Source organism: Ips typographus, linkage group LG1 (assembly GCF_016097725.1).
Source record: "Ips typographus isolate SLU linkage group LG1, UJ_Ityp_2.0, whole genome shotgun sequence".
Classification (NCBI taxonomy): Eukaryota; Metazoa; Arthropoda; class Insecta; order Coleoptera; family Curculionidae; genus Ips; species Ips typographus.
In genome coordinates, this window is record NC_138422.1 from 27,346,328 (window position 1) to 27,364,711 (window position 18,384).

Consider the following 18,384-nt stretch of genomic DNA (forward strand, 5'->3'; position numbering starts at 1 on the left):
TACCAACATAAACAACACCTAAATATACTTTATTTAGAAGGAAATCGAGTTGGTTTGACAATTGTGAAGTTGGCAGCAAAATTGTGAAGTTGGTGGGAACGTTTGGTTTATTATTTATCACAAAAACCACCGAATTAGTAGATTGAATGTAAATTAGATCATAGTTAATTTAAAAGTAATAATAAGTTCAGTAACAAAATTTACACTAAAAAAATTTGTTTTGAAGAAGGTTAAGGAAGAGGAGGAATTTTTTATTGTAGATATAAGCAGTAGTTCCAAATTATTGCAAATCATTTGTTTTGATAGAAAAAGTAAAATAACAAAATAGTGGCAATCATACCTTTACAAGTTATGTACTTAATATAAGTTTGAAATTTCTAATTGGCTAACTTAACTAGAATTTAGTTTAAAATATTGGTTATTTATTCAAATTAGTACAATCTAATACAAAGCTTCGATAATAATACAAAAGCAGCTTTCCTTTTCAGTATATTGGTAAAATGGACAAATGGACAAACAGTGTTAAAATTGGAGTTCTTTTGGTACGGTATAAACTACTTATTCTACTTTGAAAAGTTTAACAGTTTCAACATTGCTTATTAACCATACTAAAACTTATTAATCCTGCTTGTCACTTCTTTCTTTAAAATCACTATTTGTTCAGGTCAATACGAATTGAATCCACAATCATTTGGGACTAGTAATTGTACTGTAACAGTTTATCAGTGAGTAGAAAGTAGGAAACCACATTTTGTCCAATTTTATTTCCCTAGAAACCCCGCTTCAAGAGCAGTTTCTTATCTCCGTTCCTTCACTTGAGAATGCTGGAGGGTAAACAGTTCAATTCCTCGACTTTTCTGCACAATAACGCTTTTAAAAATACCCTCAAATCGTTCTAGCGCACTTTCAATACTTTGCCTTCAAGTGTATTCAAATAGAGAGAAAAAGCTCCAGTATATTTTTAAGTTGGATGATAACGTTTTATAGACTCGTGGAAATTTTACGTCAATTAAAATACAAGGGTTTTTGTACCAGGTAATGGGCACAAAACACGAAGATTATAAAATCATTTTTAATTTGGAGTGAGTTAAAAAGCGGCTGGAATATATAAATATTCTTCAGTACAGACAATTAAGCAGTCTATGGAGTCACAAAATTGCATTAAACCCGGTTCTTTTATGTATATACCAACTTCAGTGATCAAATTTAATTGCACCTTTATACAAGCTGTAGTCTCTTATTATTTAATTACCGGTCTCGACAGAATAATTTGTCTTGCCGTAAATTCGCTGCAAAGAAACAACCAGGAATTACATGATAAACTGGTTCAGGGGCTGCTGGTTTCTACCAAGAAAAGTGCTAGAAAATCGGACAATAGATAAAGGAAATTGTACGAGATTTACATGGAGGATTGCATGAGGGTTAAAAGGAGATTTGCTTGTGAAACCGAGGGGAATTTATTCGACTTTGGTACAGGTTTAGCTGATTTACCGCGACTTAGCCAGGCGATAATGCGCCAAACGGAAAGAAGGACCTTAACGAGCACGTGGGGAAATCGAAAAAGAATAGTTCTCTTCGAGTTTTATTGCTTTTATTTCCGGATCGAATTGAATCGTGTCTTTATTGTTTAAAGGTAAACATGATTGGCGTACAAAAAGGTGTTTTTATCACGTTAAGGGCTGAAAAGTATCGAAATGTTGTCGGTCACATTCGAGAGTAACGAGTTTTTGGGGTTGATGACTCGATACGTGAAAAGTTACAGTCTGAAAAACTTATATGATATCACTAAGATCATCTAAATTCTGTCAAATAAGGTTACAGTTGTACTATACCACTTTCTCTATAGTAGAATACTGTCAGTAGTTGCCATCTTTTATTCTGTAAAATTTTATTTTAAATGTGGGTTAGGTTAGAACGTATTGTAACTGGGATACACTAAAAAATTAAATTAAGAATTTTTCATTTATTTTTATTAAAAATATTTCTACCAATGAAAATTAAATACAAATGTGGAGACTAGGTATCCAGGTTTTAATTAAAAGTTGCTCGCATTTTTTACTATTACTCTGTATTTTACGCAAAACTTTTTCGACAGTACCAATTTTGAATTTGTAATTTCCTCGTTGTTAAGTAAAGAATGTAACATTGGTTAGGTAAAGTGTTGCATTTGTTGCTATTTATTAATATTAAATTTTAATTTCACAAAAAAACACAGAGCAAAATTTAAGTTATTTTAAAGTGTGGATTGTTTTTAGAGTTTTTATTTTTCAACACTTTTTCTTGTATTTATTTCTATTTGTAATCATTTTGGAGTTACCTGACTAACAGACCTTAGAATTGCAATAGTTTTGTACACTTAAAAATTACATGTATAACTTGATTTTATTTTATTTTTTAAATTTTTTGAGAACAATGATAAACACAAATAAAAAATGTTGTTTTGGTAGGAAATAATCATAGTGATTATAGCAGAGGTAAACACAATTCCGTTCTCCCTTTTTCTGCTTTTTATCCTACATAAATAATAACCAAATAAATCACAAAGAAAAAAGAAAACGGAAAATATGAAACTAAATATTTATACTTTCTTGTTTTGGGTTTACGAAAGGCACAATTATAAAAAAAAGAAAATATTACATCTCAATTGATTCAATACTGAAACGAGGTGAATTGTAAAGTAACATTTTTCTTAAATAACATAACGTTAAAAATAATTATTTGTCAATTATATTTACAGACTCCTCGTCTAGAAATTCCATTTAGACGTACTTTAATAACCCGTTTCCCGGACTTGTTTCGTAAATTACTATTATCCGAAAATTAGAGATAATGTTGTATGAAAATACAATCGTTCCTCAAAATCGAACTGATGGTTACATTTTCGTTACTGTAAATTCCATTTAGACAGATTTTTATTCATAAAATATAATAAGCAGTTCTTATGGCTTTCAAAAATCCCTTAAAAAATAGTAACTGTTCCCAAAGTTATTCAGAATCCAAAATCGCATCTTGACAATTTGTAAATTATGTAGTTTCTTTATTTTTGGCACTCTAATTCGGAGTGAAAATGATCATCACGTATTTGTTATAACAATGAAATTTTAAGGTTTTTTAGTGATTTTAGAACAAAACCATCTGAAGACACTCAGGTCAAAAAATATAACAAAATGTTTTTGGAGAACTGATGACCTAGGGATTGAAATACACAAATAATATAACAATTATTACTAAAAATTATTACTTCCTGAAGTAAATAAAACTTTAGAACAATATCATGTTTACTTTTTCTTCTTATATTATCTTCTTACTTCTTTTGTACAGTGTTAATTGTTGTGCGTGTCTTAACAGTAACATCTTTCATAAAAAAATGTGTTGGGGTTGCTTTATGTATGTTTCACACGTATGTTTGTCTACTATTACTAATCCTGTGTGTATAAATTTTAATGTAGTCCTATTAATAGTGTTGTTTGTCGCTTATTGTGTATCTTACGTGTTCAATGTTTACATTTTAGGAAGTGATCAGTCAATTTTGAGAAATGGAGACGTTAAATTATGGAAAGGCCATTCTGCGTGAAATGATGTCACGCGTTATTCCTCGTAATTTATTCGGGGTACGTATATTATGTTTCGATGCTTTTTGCATGGCTTGTAAGTGTACTTTCCGCTCTGGAACTATTAGGCTATTTTTGCTGTGCAATTGTAGTAATAAACGTAGATTGTTTTCTTTCCAATTCGGAAACCAAATCAATAAATCCAAATCACGAAAATGGGATATTATCGAGGGACGTATGAAAGGCGTAGATATAAATGGAAGAGAAGCAAAAAGCAGAAACGTTCTTTTAATTAAATTTCCTGGAAAACCAAAAGATTTTTACAGGTAAAGGAAAATAACAGTTCGAAGAAACTCGCCTTGCAAACATTACTGAAGGATTCCACCAAGGCTATAGCAAATCCATTGCCTCGATTTTTTTATCTACCCTTTAACATGTTTTGCCCTAGTTCGCGGCATCCTTGGAAGAGGATTTACTGCGCCATAGCAATTTTATCCCTGGGGTCACTATTTTTCATATCTTCTTAGTTAATGTTGTTTTGAGCCTTCAGGACACACGTGCAGAAGTGGATTTTATATTGGTCGCAGTCTATTATTTATATACACTGCTCGCCAAACTGTACAAAAAGTGATATGGGTAAATTTATGATCTATTCTATCTTAACGGTTTGGTATAGTTCTGGAGAAGCTGGATACTCTTTTAGAGTAAGTAAAATTGAATTCTGTATACAGTTAACTCAATTTCAACTTTTGAATTTTAGAAATTTTATCCTGTAATATACTTTATTACCTTGTCGGTTTTAGTCCCGAAAATGATTCATTACATCACTAGTCCGGAAAAGTCAAAACTGGTTTTTTCCGGACTGAAATTTTTTGTTTTTTTTTCTGCTTCTACACTTGCTAAATAGTTCATACTGTTTCTTGTACCGCCTTGAATATTTAACGAGAATTAGTTTGCCAATTGCCAAGTAGTCTAGAAAAATGTAAAAACATTCCAAAACACTAGAAAAGCTCCAAAATGCATTACAAACAGCCTAGAAGTTTCCAAAAGCTTTTAGAACAGCCTAAAAGCTTCCAAATGCTGTTCAACTTATCTATAAAAGCTCTCAAAAGATTTCAAGAGTCTAAAAGTTTCCATATGCTTCTAGAGTAGTTTAACAGCTTCCAAAAGTTTCTAGAATAAGGTTTCAAATACCTTAAAAGCGATCTAGAACCTTGAATGCTCTTTTAAATGTTCAAGAGCACTTTCCAAATGCTCCTAAAGTAGTCTAAAAAGGTTTTAAAGGTCTACAAGAAACTTCAAAATGCTTCTCAAGCTGTCGAAAGCCTTCCAAAAGCTTTTAGAACACTCTAAATGCTTCCAAATGATCTTCAACTAGTCTAGAAGCACTCAGTAAATTTCAAGGCAATCTAAGAGCGGTTTGAAAGCTTTCACGAGTTTCTAGATCCGTTCATAAGTTTTCAAATGCTTTCCAAAGCCTTTAATGCTTTTTAAACTCTCCAGAAACCTTCCAAATGCTCTTAAAGTAGTCAAAAAAGATTTCAAAATACGCTCAAACGCTTTTAGAACAGTCTATAAACTCTTTCCGTAAGCTTTTAGAACAGTTTAAAAGCTTCCAAAAGTTTCTAGAACCGTTTACAAGGTTTCAAATACCTTAAAAGCAGTCCAGAACTTTCAGTGCTCCTAAAGAAGTCTAAAAAGTTCTCAAAACACTACAGAAACTCCAAAATGCTTCTAAAATTGTTGGAAGCCTCGGAAGTTTAAAACAATCTAGGAAGCTTCCAAAAGCTTTTAGAACAGTGATCAAAAGAGTCCAGAAACTTTCAAAAAATTCTAGAACCGTCTAAGAATTTCCAAATTCGTCTAAAGCATTTTAAAACCTTCAATATGCTCTTTAAACTGTTCAAAAGTTCAAAGTTTTCAAAACAGTCTAAAATCTTTCTTGAAAAAAATTGAATCTCTGAAAGAGTTTTGTTCTTTTTTTAAAGCTTTTTTACAGATTTTTATGCTTTTTTGAGGAGAATAGTTTTGCTTTTTTTTCACGATTATAGTGCTTTTTAGTCCGGACTCTATAAATTACTATTTAGGAGTAGGTATTTCAAATCTTAACTATGGTAAAACTGAAAGTTAATGTGCATAATAATATATACAAGAAATGGATTTCCTGTTCTATCATTTAAGAATTACGCGATCTTCCCTTCAAATCTTTTCTAAAAGTCCTCAATTCTGATGGAATCTCGTTTTTTAGTTTCAAGGAAAAAACCAATAATGATTTGAATGATTTTGGAACATCCTGTATAAACTTCCACTAAATACCAAAAATTATTGTATCGTTATTAAAACCGACATTAAGAATGTGTTACTAAAATATTCAACAGCAGCCTCGTAATGTAAGCCACAGCAATTTGGATTTCCACTTGGATTTTCCTTTAGCTAAATCGAGAACCGACATGGCTTTTCATTTTCTCTGTACCCTTCCAGATTTCCTTTTAAGCTTGATTAATGGGTAAAATAATGATTACTTAGCAGGTACTTGCAAAGCTAAGATGTTCTTAATCGATTTTTTTTTTTGTTCAGATAGTTAATTACCTAATTAATGTGACAGGTAATGCTTTTTTTTATTTGCAGTTGCTCACAAGAAAGTTAGTTTAAGTATATCTAGAAGTAGAGTGGTAAGGCTTGACTTTTTTTTTATTGATAACACTGTTTTTTCTGAATATTAATCTAGTTAATCCATTTTTCAGAACCGATTAGCAAACATGCCTATCTCCGACTTCAGAAAGAAGAAACTCCTCTACGTTTTCAACGTATTTTTCGGTAAGTAAAACGTTATTAATCTTGTAACTTTCCCTTTTAACCCCAAGTCAAAGAAAGTTGATATTGCAGCCAACTTTCACCAAAAACAACATTCTTATTAATTTTCACCGGTCATAAGCAAATTTTAATTATTTTCCTCTGTAGAGAGTGACGTCGTCCCTCATTTTTCCCTACCCCAGTTGAAACCATCCACGCGAATTTAAAACAATTTCCTATAGTAATTTATCAAAAGATAATTTTCGCTTTGAAAATGCACCATGAAACAATGAGTTGGCGCTTTTTTAAATATTACACCCCATATAGGACATGCAACGTTTATTGTGAAAGTTATACTAAAGTTTTGTTGATTATACAGAGTGTTTCAGTTTGTAGTAATGGCGTATACTAATACAAATACCAACAAATTAATGGTTATGTCAAGAACAATTTGTGGTTTGTGATTGGTTAAGAAAAAGCAGCTTTCAGCTTGGTGCTATTTCTTTGACCAATCACAAATCACCCACTGTGGCAAGTAGTAATTTTTGACGTAATACTCATTTGAAGTTTGGACACTCTGTATAAATTTCTCGGCAGTCTCAAAAAGAGCAATTTGTTAAATTGACTGTCCCCGATTTTCTTTTTGGGAGAAGTTCCGCAAAAAAAAGAATGGAATAATTTTATTCGTGCCTTTCAGGAAATCAAGTGCCCATATTTCAACGATTCGAGTCCATCCAGAAACATCCACAGGGAATATAAATGCGACTTGTATTCATTACTGAAAACTTTGCCGTACCTTTATTGCTTTTTGAGACGTATTCAAATTGGAAAGGCTCATTTTTTCGGTGGTTTTAGGGTTTAGGTCGACGATCGGTTACTTTAAACGCGACCAGGCAGACAGTTTATTTAAAAATTGGGGAAAAAGTTTTTTCGAAAGCACATTTGCATCTGAGAGTGAATAATTTGAAGAGATTTATGGTTTCATTTCAGATAAATAGCTGAAACTCTATAAATTTAAAGTAAAAACTCTTTAATAAGGCGATGTGGATTTAGTTCCAGTTAACATTAGTTATGTAAATACTGGGATAAGGAATACCTTAGCTACTTCTAACTTAAATATGGATTAAAACAACAGGATTGAATTTTTGTATCAATTGTTATGACTTACTCATAAATAATGACTTAAAAACTTTAAAAATCAGATACAAAAATAGAGTGAAACAGCTTAACCCTCTTAATATCAGTTATCTAATATTGGAAATTTTGAAATTTTTTATTTTTGACACCAACAACTTTTTTCCTGAAAGTTTTACTCCAAAAGTTATTTTGGAACAATACAAATTTGTCCAACCGTTTTGGAAATTTGAAAATTTTGAAATTTTTGCTTTGTTTTCTTTTTCTAGGATGTTTTTTTTTAATTTTGAAGATATTTCAAAAAATGAGAAAGATATAAATCTTTGGTGTTTTCCTCGGAAATGTTTAAACAATTTTTCAAGCAATTTTTAGGCAAATGCATTGAATTTTTAAATCTTGATGAAAACTGCACTGTTTTCTAACAAAATTTAGAAATTTCCTATTTTACGTCATAGGAAACTTTCACAGGTTTGAAGCACTGAAAAGATAATGATTAGAAAAAGAAACTCATCATCTGAAATGAGTGAATGTTACTTTTTCTATAAAAACTGACAATTCAACCAGCTCTGGTCTTAACAAACTTTTCTAAGAAAATTTTTTATTCAAAAATTGGAAAAATGCCATTTTTGCAAAAAGTGCAATTTTGACAATTTTTAATTTTGCTCGTGGAGGGTTCCAATGCACAGCAAAGGGCATATTTATACCAAAGGACCCTAAATTAGGTAAAATAAGTACAAAAAAAGCGCTTTGAAATTTTCCATTTTTTAAAAAAATCGCAAGGATGGATTAGGAGTCTTTCTTCACTACTTTTTGAAATTCAATATCTCGGCAACATGAAGAGCTAGAGAGGCTAGCTTTGGCTCATTTTATAGTATTTTTTATCCTCTTTCTAATGTCACTTTATTGAAATCTATAAGAGTTCATATAAAAAAGTTACAATTATTCAAAAATTGGAAAAATGCCATTTTTGCAAAAAGTGCAATTTTGGCAATTTTTAATTTTGCTCGTGGAGGGTTCCAATGCACAGCAAAGGGCAAATTTATACCAAAGGATCTTAAATTAAGTAGAATAAGTACAAAAAAAGCGCTTTAAAATTTTCCTTTTTTTAAAAAAATTGCAAGAATGGGGGGATATTAGGGGTCTTTTTTCACTACTTTTTGAAATTCCATATATCGGCAACATGAAGAGCTAGAGAGGCCAGTTTTGGCTCATTTTATAGTATTTTTTATCTTCTTTCTAATGTCACTTTATTGAAATCTATAAGAGTTCATATAAAAAAGTTACAATTATTCAAAAATTGGAGAAATGCCATTTTTACAAAAAGTGCAATTTTGGCAATTTTTAATTTAGCTCGTGGAGTGTTCCAATGCACAGCAAAGAGCGTATTTATACCAAAGGACCTTAAATTAGGTGAAATAAGTAAAAAAAAAGCATTTTAACATTTCCCATTGTACAAAAAAATTTAAAGAATGGAGGGGTATTAGGGGTCTTTTTGTACTACTTTTTAAAATTCAATATCTCGGTAACATGAAGAGCTAGAGAGGCCAGTTTTACCCCATTTTGTAGTATTTTTTGTCCTTTTTCTAATAGCGTTTTAGTGAAATCTATAAGAGTTCAAATAAAAAAGTTACAATTATTCAAAAATTGGAAAAATGCCATTTTTGCAAATAGTGCAACTTTGGCAATTTTTTGTTTTGCTCCAGAAGGGTTCCAATACACAGCCAAGGGCATATTTATATCAAAGGACCTTAAATAAGTACAAAAAAACCTGTAAGTGAAAATTGATTTTACGTAACGTAAAATTTGCACACATTTTTAAAAAAAATGTATTAGTTAATTTAGTATGTCAAGAAACTTCGTAAAACATTTTAAATCATGTTTTTAGACCATGAAAAAACAATTTATTTTGAAAAAAACAAAATTTAAAGTGAATCTTAGAAAACAACAAATTATTTGAGAATAATGGGAATGCCTAGAAGAAATTAAAAACTTTTTAAGGTAAATGACCATTAAAAAATTGAATATTGCTGTTTTAAATTACGCCACTATGTTTAGTTTCATATTTAGAACGTTTTCAACATTTTAAAACGTTTTGACTGTTACAAATAAAGAAGCAAACGTTACATTCAAAACAGTTATCTTGCTAGCACATTGTTACGTCATCTCATTGTACTTTGATTTTCGCCATACTAGCTACAAAGTTCAACCAGGCGTTCTAACCGTATCACCTTTTGAACTCCAAAAACGTATCTCGAGCTTTTATACGTGTGCTTGAATTTCTTGCCGCTCCGATACCGACATGCAAAATCACCTGGTGCATATTCTGAAAAGCGACATGGTCCAAAATAAAGCCGTGAAACGTTGGGAAACCTGCATGAATTATTTAGGATGCAACATTACCGAAATGGACGGGGCAACATCGAAATACAAATAGCAAAGAGTAAATTTACATGTCACTTCAATATCCCAAAAAATCCGACCTGAAAAAGCTCATTCGAATGGTTTACTTCTTAATTTATAGAGAGTCTGCTAGTTTATGACAGCAAAGAGGAAATTAAAATATTTTAAAGTGAAAATAAAAATTCAGGATTTGGAATTGATATTGAAAAAAATGCAAATTTGATAATGGGACAATCTGACTTTAAAATGAAATTTATGCAAAGGAAATTTACCACGAGCTGGGTGGTTTGCAAGAAGAATTGATTGCTCTAACTCCCTTTAAACTAACTAACTCCCACGGCAAACAGTTTAATTAAAACTATTAACTACCAATAGCAACTTTCAAAACTCAATAAATCTTTAACTACTCTCCGAAATGGTCCAAAGGTCAAGTTGTAATGAAAGAAGGAATTGCTTTTATATACACGTCACAGTAATTTACAACTTCATAAAGTTTGCTGCATCTTGCAACAGTGTAAACCTTTGTCTAAGGGTTTAATACAGCCAACATTTGGTGTTTATAGGACCAGTAAAAGGTCACACGTTAAAATGATCATTTGTGTCAAGTTTGCAGTGTTTGGTAAGGAAATATGTAAAAAATAAAAAGAAAATTGAATTACGTCAGTAGAAAAAGTTTTGAGTGTAATTGCAAAAAATACCATGTATACTAAAAATCAAAAAAAATTGTAATTATAAAATCACAAATGTTTGTGACGCCGGCGCCGTGCCAATTTAGTTTGATTTTTCGTATAGGTATGAACTATTTTTGAATAAATCTATAATTTTTTCCTACAATTTTGTCGATTTTAGGCGATTGAATAAAAAAATTTCCGATAAATTCTACTAAATTACCCTTATATGAAATCGAACTCGAGTAACGGATATTTGCCAGAAACGGAAAACTTTTAATTGCATTTGAGAGAAGTAAACTCGACATACAGCACTCGACAGTTTTTCATTTGATAAAATTGATGCTCGTAGTTGTAAAATTGACAATTTCGCCAAAAACTTCACCAAACTTCGTCTGCTATTAGGGTCAAGGCAAACTCATTGTTACATGATAAATGTGTGCATTTACCTACTGCTGCGTTTCTCTGTAGATGCTTGAATCTGACAGAAAAACCGCATTACTCTTAAAAATAAATCATAGGATGCTATAAGGAAAATTGCAAGAAATAGGTATCATGCGATTTCATTTATTTTCAGTTTTAGTTAATATAGTGTCGTAAAAATCTTAACGTAAACCACTCTGCAGGATACAATTTATTGTGTAGAAAAATAGATTAATTGGTGTGGTAGTACAAATTAATAAAAACAATTGATTCACGTATACAAGTTCAGAATTGTACTAACAGGGAACACACAATTTTAAAACTCGTACCCCCGATCGATGTGACATTGTTTGCTTTAAAGTTCAAATCAATCTTCTAATTTATAAAGTGAAAGCTAATTAAAAAGTCTTGTGTAAACAGTAAATCCACGACCTGGAACTGTTAACTTTCCAAAAGTTGGCAAAGCCCTTTACCGAAATTGCTCTGGTCACTTAAGCAATCTCAACTATGCATAACTTCGACTCTAAGTATACATGCGGCCCCCAAAGGCAATTCCGAATGAATATCCTTTATCCTCCAATAAATGATCGTATAAGCTAATAGTATACTGTTCTATTTAATTTGCAGATGTCAACCAAAGCGGGACCATTGACAAAAAAGATTTTGAACTCGCCATTGAGGTAAGTCGCACTTATAGTCAAAGTCAAACAAAATGAGGATGATGCCACAGAAAATTAATGTTGTCAATACAGTTAATCACTTGATTACTGTGTCAAAAATGTGATTTTATGAGAAAAACCCATTACAGTGTAAAATCTAGAGCAAAAGTTCACAGTAAATTTTGCTTCATAATTTCACTGGGTTATTCCGTATAAAAATAACGTTAATTGTTAAAAATATTTTTTAGAAAATCTGTTCACTAAGAGGATGGTCTCAAGGAGGTGAACAATACAAAAAGACTTACGACAGTATGATTCAAATCTGGGAAGGTCTGAGGCAAAAAGCTGACGCAAACCAGGACGGACAGGTATACGCTTAATTGTACAAATTAACGATTTTTTTTTTAAAATAAGCGGACAAATTTGTTCTTGCGAAATAGCAAACGAAAGCATGCACTTAACCTAATTAACTTCCACATTTAACTCCCTCGAAATGTACAGGTGTTAGCGGAAACTTGACAGAAATTAATGGCGTAGCGTAGCTAAAAAAATGATCCTCCTGAAATCTGTTTCAACACGCGGATTAGTACTTGCGGGAGATAATTTCAATCCTGTGAGAATCTACAAGTAAAGCAAACAATACGTGCCATTTAAGACGATGTGGGGGTATTAATGATGTTTATAAGGGCGTAAAGTGCAATATAATTTGCGTGCTATGAAAAAAAAGTTTCAGCTTTAAAAAGGTCGAACAAGCAATATTTCAGTAAAATAAATCATCGGATAGAAGGCTTGGAAATCAATTTTTATTTTTATTAATCGAGTTCATGTTTATGTGGCATTATAAATTCTAGAGTTTGATATTGCCAATTTACGTTTGTAACATGAAATTTTTTAAGTTTTTGTAATAACTTAATTAGTGGTTAATTTCAGTGGTTTTTTCTTTGAGTAGCATTTTGTTACATTCATAACTGTAATTCTATGTTAAGTTAATTTTTTTTAGTTTTATTGATTCTTTAACGAAAATTACTTATAAGAAAGTTACCACAAAGATTAAATTTAGCCCATAATTTTATGACATTAAAATTTCTCTTATATTTTACAGGCTGGTATATTTTTTACTTTTTTACAGCAGCACGAAATAACCTGATTATAAGCTGTAAAATATTATTTTATTCATTGTAGTCTCTTTTGACGATTATTTCAACTATACATTTTTGCATAAAACTATCTCCGAGTATCTACAATCTCTTTCAAGAAAATAACGTCCTTAATATTCGCTACGTCTTTAATAATAAAGGTAAATTACATCAAAACAGGATTTCGTTGTGCTTTGCTGCATTTTACGACATTTTTGCTGCAAAATATTTCATTTATTATTAATAGTATTTGAAATCTTGTAGGTACTGGCTTGAAAACACACGGAATATGTAATACAGAGTATAGTATGTAACTTTCACTCTAATAAGGTGCTTAGTCCGTTGCCTGCAGTCTTAAAAGTTGTTTTATAAATAATACCAATAATAAAGTAAAAAAATTAATTGTGTCCACTTGTCGACAAGTAAAAAGACGACAGTTAAAAAGTGTGTGTTAATTATAAAAATTTCTAACATAAAATATAGGTCAGGGTGAGAAAGCTGAAAGGATGAGTTACTGTGAAATTGATTATTTCATGTTACACTGTAGTATATAGATTTAGTCTGTCTTAAATTGTATCTACCTTATTAAATTCTCGAATTTTGTGCAGTTTACATTTTTTAGAATGTAAAAATGTATTTTTTCTTTACAATAGGTGAGCGTGGAAGAATGGGCCTCAATGTGGGACGACTATTCCAAAAGCCCCGAAAACGCCCTGGAATGGCAGAACCAGTACCAAAGGTTCATGTTCGACCTGGAGGATGCCAGTGGTGATGGTAGCATCGATATCGACGAATTCACCAGCGTTTGCTCTTGCTATGGCTTGAAACCTCAAGAATGCAGGGAAGCTTTCCAGAAAATGTCCGGGGTAAGTAGATAACATTTACATCATAAAGCAGTGGAACTAAATTAAATCATTTTACAGGGCCAGAAAGAGGTAAACTACGAACAATTCAAAAACTTGTGGAAGCAATTCTTTGTATCCGAAAACCCGTCCGATCCTGGCAACTTCATCTTTGGCAAGACCAGCTTCTAAGTCAATTAACCATAATTCTATTGCGTTATATTGTTCCACATATCTATATATATTCTATAAAAACATGAGGGATGTCAAAAAAGTATTCGGATTACAAAATAATCGGGCCAAGGCAAAAGGTTTACAAAGCTCACTGTAATATTTCATTCTTACTTTGTTACATTTTTGTACAGAAGCCTATAATAGTAACGTTGATGTTGTGCATATATAGTTGTCTAGATTTTCCTAATAACCTTATTATTATACTAAAACCTAACTGTACGTATAGGACAACTTCCGTTATATTTGTGTAGTAAGGACCAATGAAATTACCTTTGAAAAGCCAACGGCGTGCTAGAAAAGTACATTTTCAAGTACTTTACTATATTAAATGTTAGGATATACTGTAGACACTTTTCTATTCATTGTAGAGTGTTCTTTAACTGCCTTCAATATTTATGTGATTATTGTGTAGATTATGTTATTTTGTTGTTAGATTTCTGGGGTTACGGTTTAATTTTTCGGTAAATAAAAGCGAGTATATGTGAAAAAAAGCAGTTTTTGTTAATTTAACTACAATTCGTCCTTTCAAAGTGATCAGTATGCAGTAACTTCCTTTTAGTTCAAAAAAATTTATTAATCTTACATTAATAACTAACTTTTTATGCAAAAATATTATTCGGAATATACTCCTTCACACTTTCCTAATAAAAACACTAATCGACGTTCAACTGTTTCTGAGATACTGATGACTATTGAATAACTTTATTTTCACATGTTGGAGAGCCATATATAATTTCTATTTAATTTTGGAGGATCATCACTGACAAATTATGGATTGTATAGTTTTTAAACGATGAAAAAAGCCAAGATTTCAATTTGGCAAAATAAATTTCAACGTCCTGTATATTCGCATATGCAAAAAAGAATTAATTTTGGACATAAAATATCCACAAAATTTTTTTCGAAAAAATCTGATTAAGATAGTACTTCTAGCTCAAAATGAAACAAAATTAAGATGCCCACATAACAAATAAAGTACATTCATGTGAAAAATACATGCCAGACATATGACTAGCCGCATATGAATTTGAGAATATGCCTGGCATATACCCGGCTGCTGTACAAATTTAACTTTTTAAATATCCCAATAAGTATATGCCAGGGGTGTGTCTGAGAAGTGAAAACTGGTCTCTATAGTATAGTTTGTTATAAATTGAAAACAGTTTCGTAAAATTTACAACACACTATTTCAAACTGAATGATTAAATAAGAATAATGAAACTAATCTAATATAAACTATAAATGGATATAAGAAAAGGAAAATATGAATATGTCTTATTTTAAAACCTTACATTTTCATTCAGTCGTTCAGCTAATTCAAGCACAAGAAGATTACAACAAAAATTACTGAAATTACAAAAATTCCGCCTACATGAATGTTATTTTTAGATTCCTGAGAAACATGCCTGGTACATGAACTAAAGGGACAATGTAATATGCCACGCACGTATTGGGAATATACTTTCATATACTGGACACATATCTGGCATATATTTGAGAATATACCCCTGTGTGAAAGTAACTGCCAGGCATATTCCAAGAATACAATTTTGCTATGTGGGTGACGTCAAAAATTGTAAAAGTTTCTGTCCACATGAACGATCAACAAAAATCTGTAGTTTACTTTTTTGTACATAACTCCAAACTATGTATTCTGTAATACAAGAAAGCTTTGATAAGATATATTCCAAAGTTTAAATCAAAAAATACAAAAACCTTTTAGTTTTCAATCCTACTTAGATGTGTATAGTATCAGAATTACTACACATTTTCTGTTAAGCCATAGCAAAATTACCCTATCCAATTTTACGGTTTATGTCGCCTATCACAACTCTGATCGTAACCAATTTTCATTTTCTCGACAACGTTATCAAGATTATTACGGGCAATGTGTGTATTTTATTATTTGTTTTTTAACGCGCTCATGCAATATAGAGCATTTTCTTTGTACAACCAGAAAAAAACAGCTCAAACCAGGCTTGTTTTAATATTGCTATTTTAATTGCCCCCCATTGTCTGTTATCTTTGCCAGATGTTGTTTCAGGAGTAATAACATTCTATCCTCTCTTGTGTAATTATACTGTCATAAGTCAGTATTTTACCGTGAATATGTATGCAATTAAAATGCAAATAAACTAGATTATTAGGTGGCTTTGCACTGTTTAAGGTCTTTCCTATGCATTTTGGTGTAATCTACCTTAAATTAAGTTTTGAATATTTTATATTTTATTGGCATATCAAAAATCAATCACAAAAATGAGCAAGGAAAATTACAATTTAAAAATCACCTTACTTTGTATTCAGAATTAGTTTATTGCAAATACTACATTATATTAATTATTATTATATTACTTAAAATATATACAATCAAACTCGAAAATTTTAGACAAATTTACAGTACAGTCACACAAAATAAGTACAAATATCATTTTGTAATAATAATAAAGTGATAAAGTAATTTCGAGAAAACTCAATTATTTTTTTCCTATAATGAAACAACTAAATGTGTGATCTTATATTTGCTGGGCAGTGGCAAAATTATACCCTCCAACTTGGGCTGGACCTTGAGGAGGTACAGAAGGCCTATCAATGTCCTCGTACGATTCGGTTCTCGTACCAGTAAACATAGTCGGAATGCTCCCTAAAATTTTATTTACTTTCAGATTTAAAATTGCAAGTTACTTGTGAAAACGCACCTGCGTTACCACCACGTTCCTCCAAATTTCTAATTAAAACAAACGTAGTCAAAGGTCTCGTCAGTAAATGTAAAATGGCGATTGCCGCTGAAAACTTGTCAGCTGCTCCTAAAAAAAAAGTATGGCCTTAAACAAGTATAATTAAAAAATACACAAAATTAATTATTAGAATTAGATCAATATTAATATATTCTTAGCAAAAGGACATCTCAAAAAAGTAAGAAAAATGTATAAAGGTTCCACTTACTCTATGTAGTCTACCCTTACGTAAGATTCCAGCTTTATCTTCATTAAAAATAAAGATAAAAAAACGAAAAACAGCAATTAAAAGGCAATTCAAGCAGTTTAAAGGTGAAAAAAGATACATAGGAACTGTTTTAACACTCAAAAAGCAATTCAAGTATTGAAAGTTAAAAATTGCCTAGTAATGCCCATTTGAACCTGAAAATAATAAAATAACAGAAAAAACCTTTTCTAGAATGTTACAGACTGCAATTTTCTGAAATGTGCCATTAAAATATTTCTTAGACAAAGTTTAAAACTTCTATAAAAAATCTTTAGTTTCAGGCAGTTTTTAGGAATTTACTAGATTCAAATTTCTCTCATTTGGTGATGAAAACATCCCTTTCTCAAGTTTTTAATACTTAGTTCTTGCTTCTTAGATAGAGCATCAGTTAGGATATTTTATGATATCAAAAGGTACTGTTACTGTCAATGCTATAGAAGCAAAAATACCTTTCAGTTGATATTAATCCTACACTTGTTTAGATTAGTACTTAGTTGGTAAATCCTACTGACTTAAAGACAATTTCTAATTAGTATTACACAGTTTTTTTATGCCAACTTTTGGAAGTTGTCGCCAACCATAATAACTTTTCTAAGACTGAATGAGCCTAATAGATTATTTTGATTGTAGCTCCATTGTCAAGCTAATTAGAACTAATTTTTACTTACTACCAGAATAAGAAGGAAAATTCATTGTCAACAATAAAATATCCAAGATTATAGAAACTCCATTCACCACAATAACCTGCAAAAAACACATTAATTAGAATTCTCAGCATAATTATAGAGCCAATTTTTGTTGACTTAATTGAGTAAATTAGCATAGAGACAAAATTTAGGTACAAATTATCTGGTTAAAGCAATATTTGGTTTAATCAGTAGTCAGTTTCAAAAGTTAGACAGTTAAACTTGAAAGTGATTGAAAACTTAATATAAAGCAATTGCTGCAATACATTGGCACTTTGAAAATCAATTATAAATCCTTATATGAGTCATACATACTAATTGCAGGGGTTCTTGTTGCTGTCCTTGGAATATACTCCATATAATAAGAAACAGCAAGACACTGTTATAGAATAAGTAGGAACTGCTGACCCAGGAGCCCATACAAGTAAGGGAAATCAGTATAAAGTGAGCTAAAAATATGACCTGGAAACAATAGAAATTGGTAATTTTCCTGTAAACGTTACACAGAATAATAGCAGTTACCTTAACATTTAAATTAGGTATTTGTTGAGTTATCGTAGGCATTGTTATTAATAAAAGTTTATCTGAAATAAAGTGGGTATTTCACAACACTACAGACTACAGAAATGGGTTGGTATGATTGACACCGAAAGCAAGCTAATTAGGTATGTCTCCGATTAGGCATCGTATTACAGTAATAAACACAAATAAAACGTAATTATATGTACGACAAAAGAGGAAAAATTATAACAATTTAATTTGTTTTATTTATATTTGTCAGCTGACATTTAACAACAATAACGACACTTTGACACTTATATTATATAACCTTTAATTCTCTTCTTTTTTTCTCTGCTTTCTTTGTTTGTAAAGAAG

At 31.0% G+C, this 18,384-nt stretch overlaps 2 protein-coding genes across 4 annotated transcripts in view; one reads left to right on the forward strand and one right to left on the reverse strand.

The window, feature by feature from the left end:
• The window catches only part of Scp2 (Sarcoplasmic calcium-binding protein 2), a 51,239-nt gene extending 36,908 nt beyond the window's left edge, over window positions 1-14,331 (forward strand). Inside the window, exons 2-7 of one of the 3 annotated variants that reach the window (XM_081995389.1) lie at window positions 3,513-3,611; window positions 6,296-6,368; window positions 11,597-11,649; window positions 11,877-11,996; window positions 13,418-13,630; window positions 13,688-14,331. In XM_081995389.1, coding sequence (XP_081851515.1) covers window positions 3,537-3,611; window positions 6,296-6,368; window positions 11,597-11,649; window positions 11,877-11,996; window positions 13,418-13,630; window positions 13,688-13,798 — 645 coding nt within the window. In that variant the 5' untranslated portion in view covers window positions 3,513-3,536 and the 3' untranslated portion in view covers window positions 13,799-14,331. Of the gene's footprint in view, window positions 1-488; window positions 543-3,512; window positions 3,612-6,295; window positions 6,369-11,596; window positions 11,650-11,876; window positions 11,997-13,417; window positions 13,631-13,687 lie in introns of all 3 variants that reach the window. The other 2 variants (XM_081995390.1, XM_081995391.1) reach the window with 2 other exon arrangements.
• A 1,802-nt stretch (window positions 14,332-16,133) lies between these two features.
• On the reverse strand, window positions 16,134-18,262 carry LOC145740062 (type-1 angiotensin II receptor-associated protein-like). The gene is made up of 5 exons (XM_081995398.1): window positions 18,031-18,262; window positions 17,824-17,970; window positions 17,491-17,566; window positions 16,537-16,644; window positions 16,134-16,481 (listed from the first exon to the last, which is right to left on the reverse strand). The coding sequence occupies exons 1-5, from the start codon at window positions 18,070-18,072 to the stop codon at window positions 16,354-16,356; spliced, it is 501 nt and encodes a 166-aa protein (XP_081851524.1). The 5' UTR covers window positions 18,073-18,262; the 3' UTR covers window positions 16,134-16,353.
• Between the last annotated feature and the right edge of the window lie 122 nt (window positions 18,263-18,384).

Excerpts from the sequence above, each read along its gene's own strand:
- LOC145740062 (XM_081995398.1), bottom strand. The coding sequence starts at position 18,072 with ATGCCTACGATAACTCAACAAATACCTAATTTAAATGTTAAG. Across the intron at positions 17,971-18,030 it reads TACCTAATTTAAATGTTAAG|GTCATATTTTTAGCTCACTT; the intron begins GTAACTGCTATT and ends TATTGTTTCCAG. Across the intron at positions 16,482-16,536 it reads GGAACGTGGTGGTAACGCAG|GGAGCATTCCGACTATGTTT; the intron begins GTGCGTTTTCAC and ends ATAAAATTTTAG.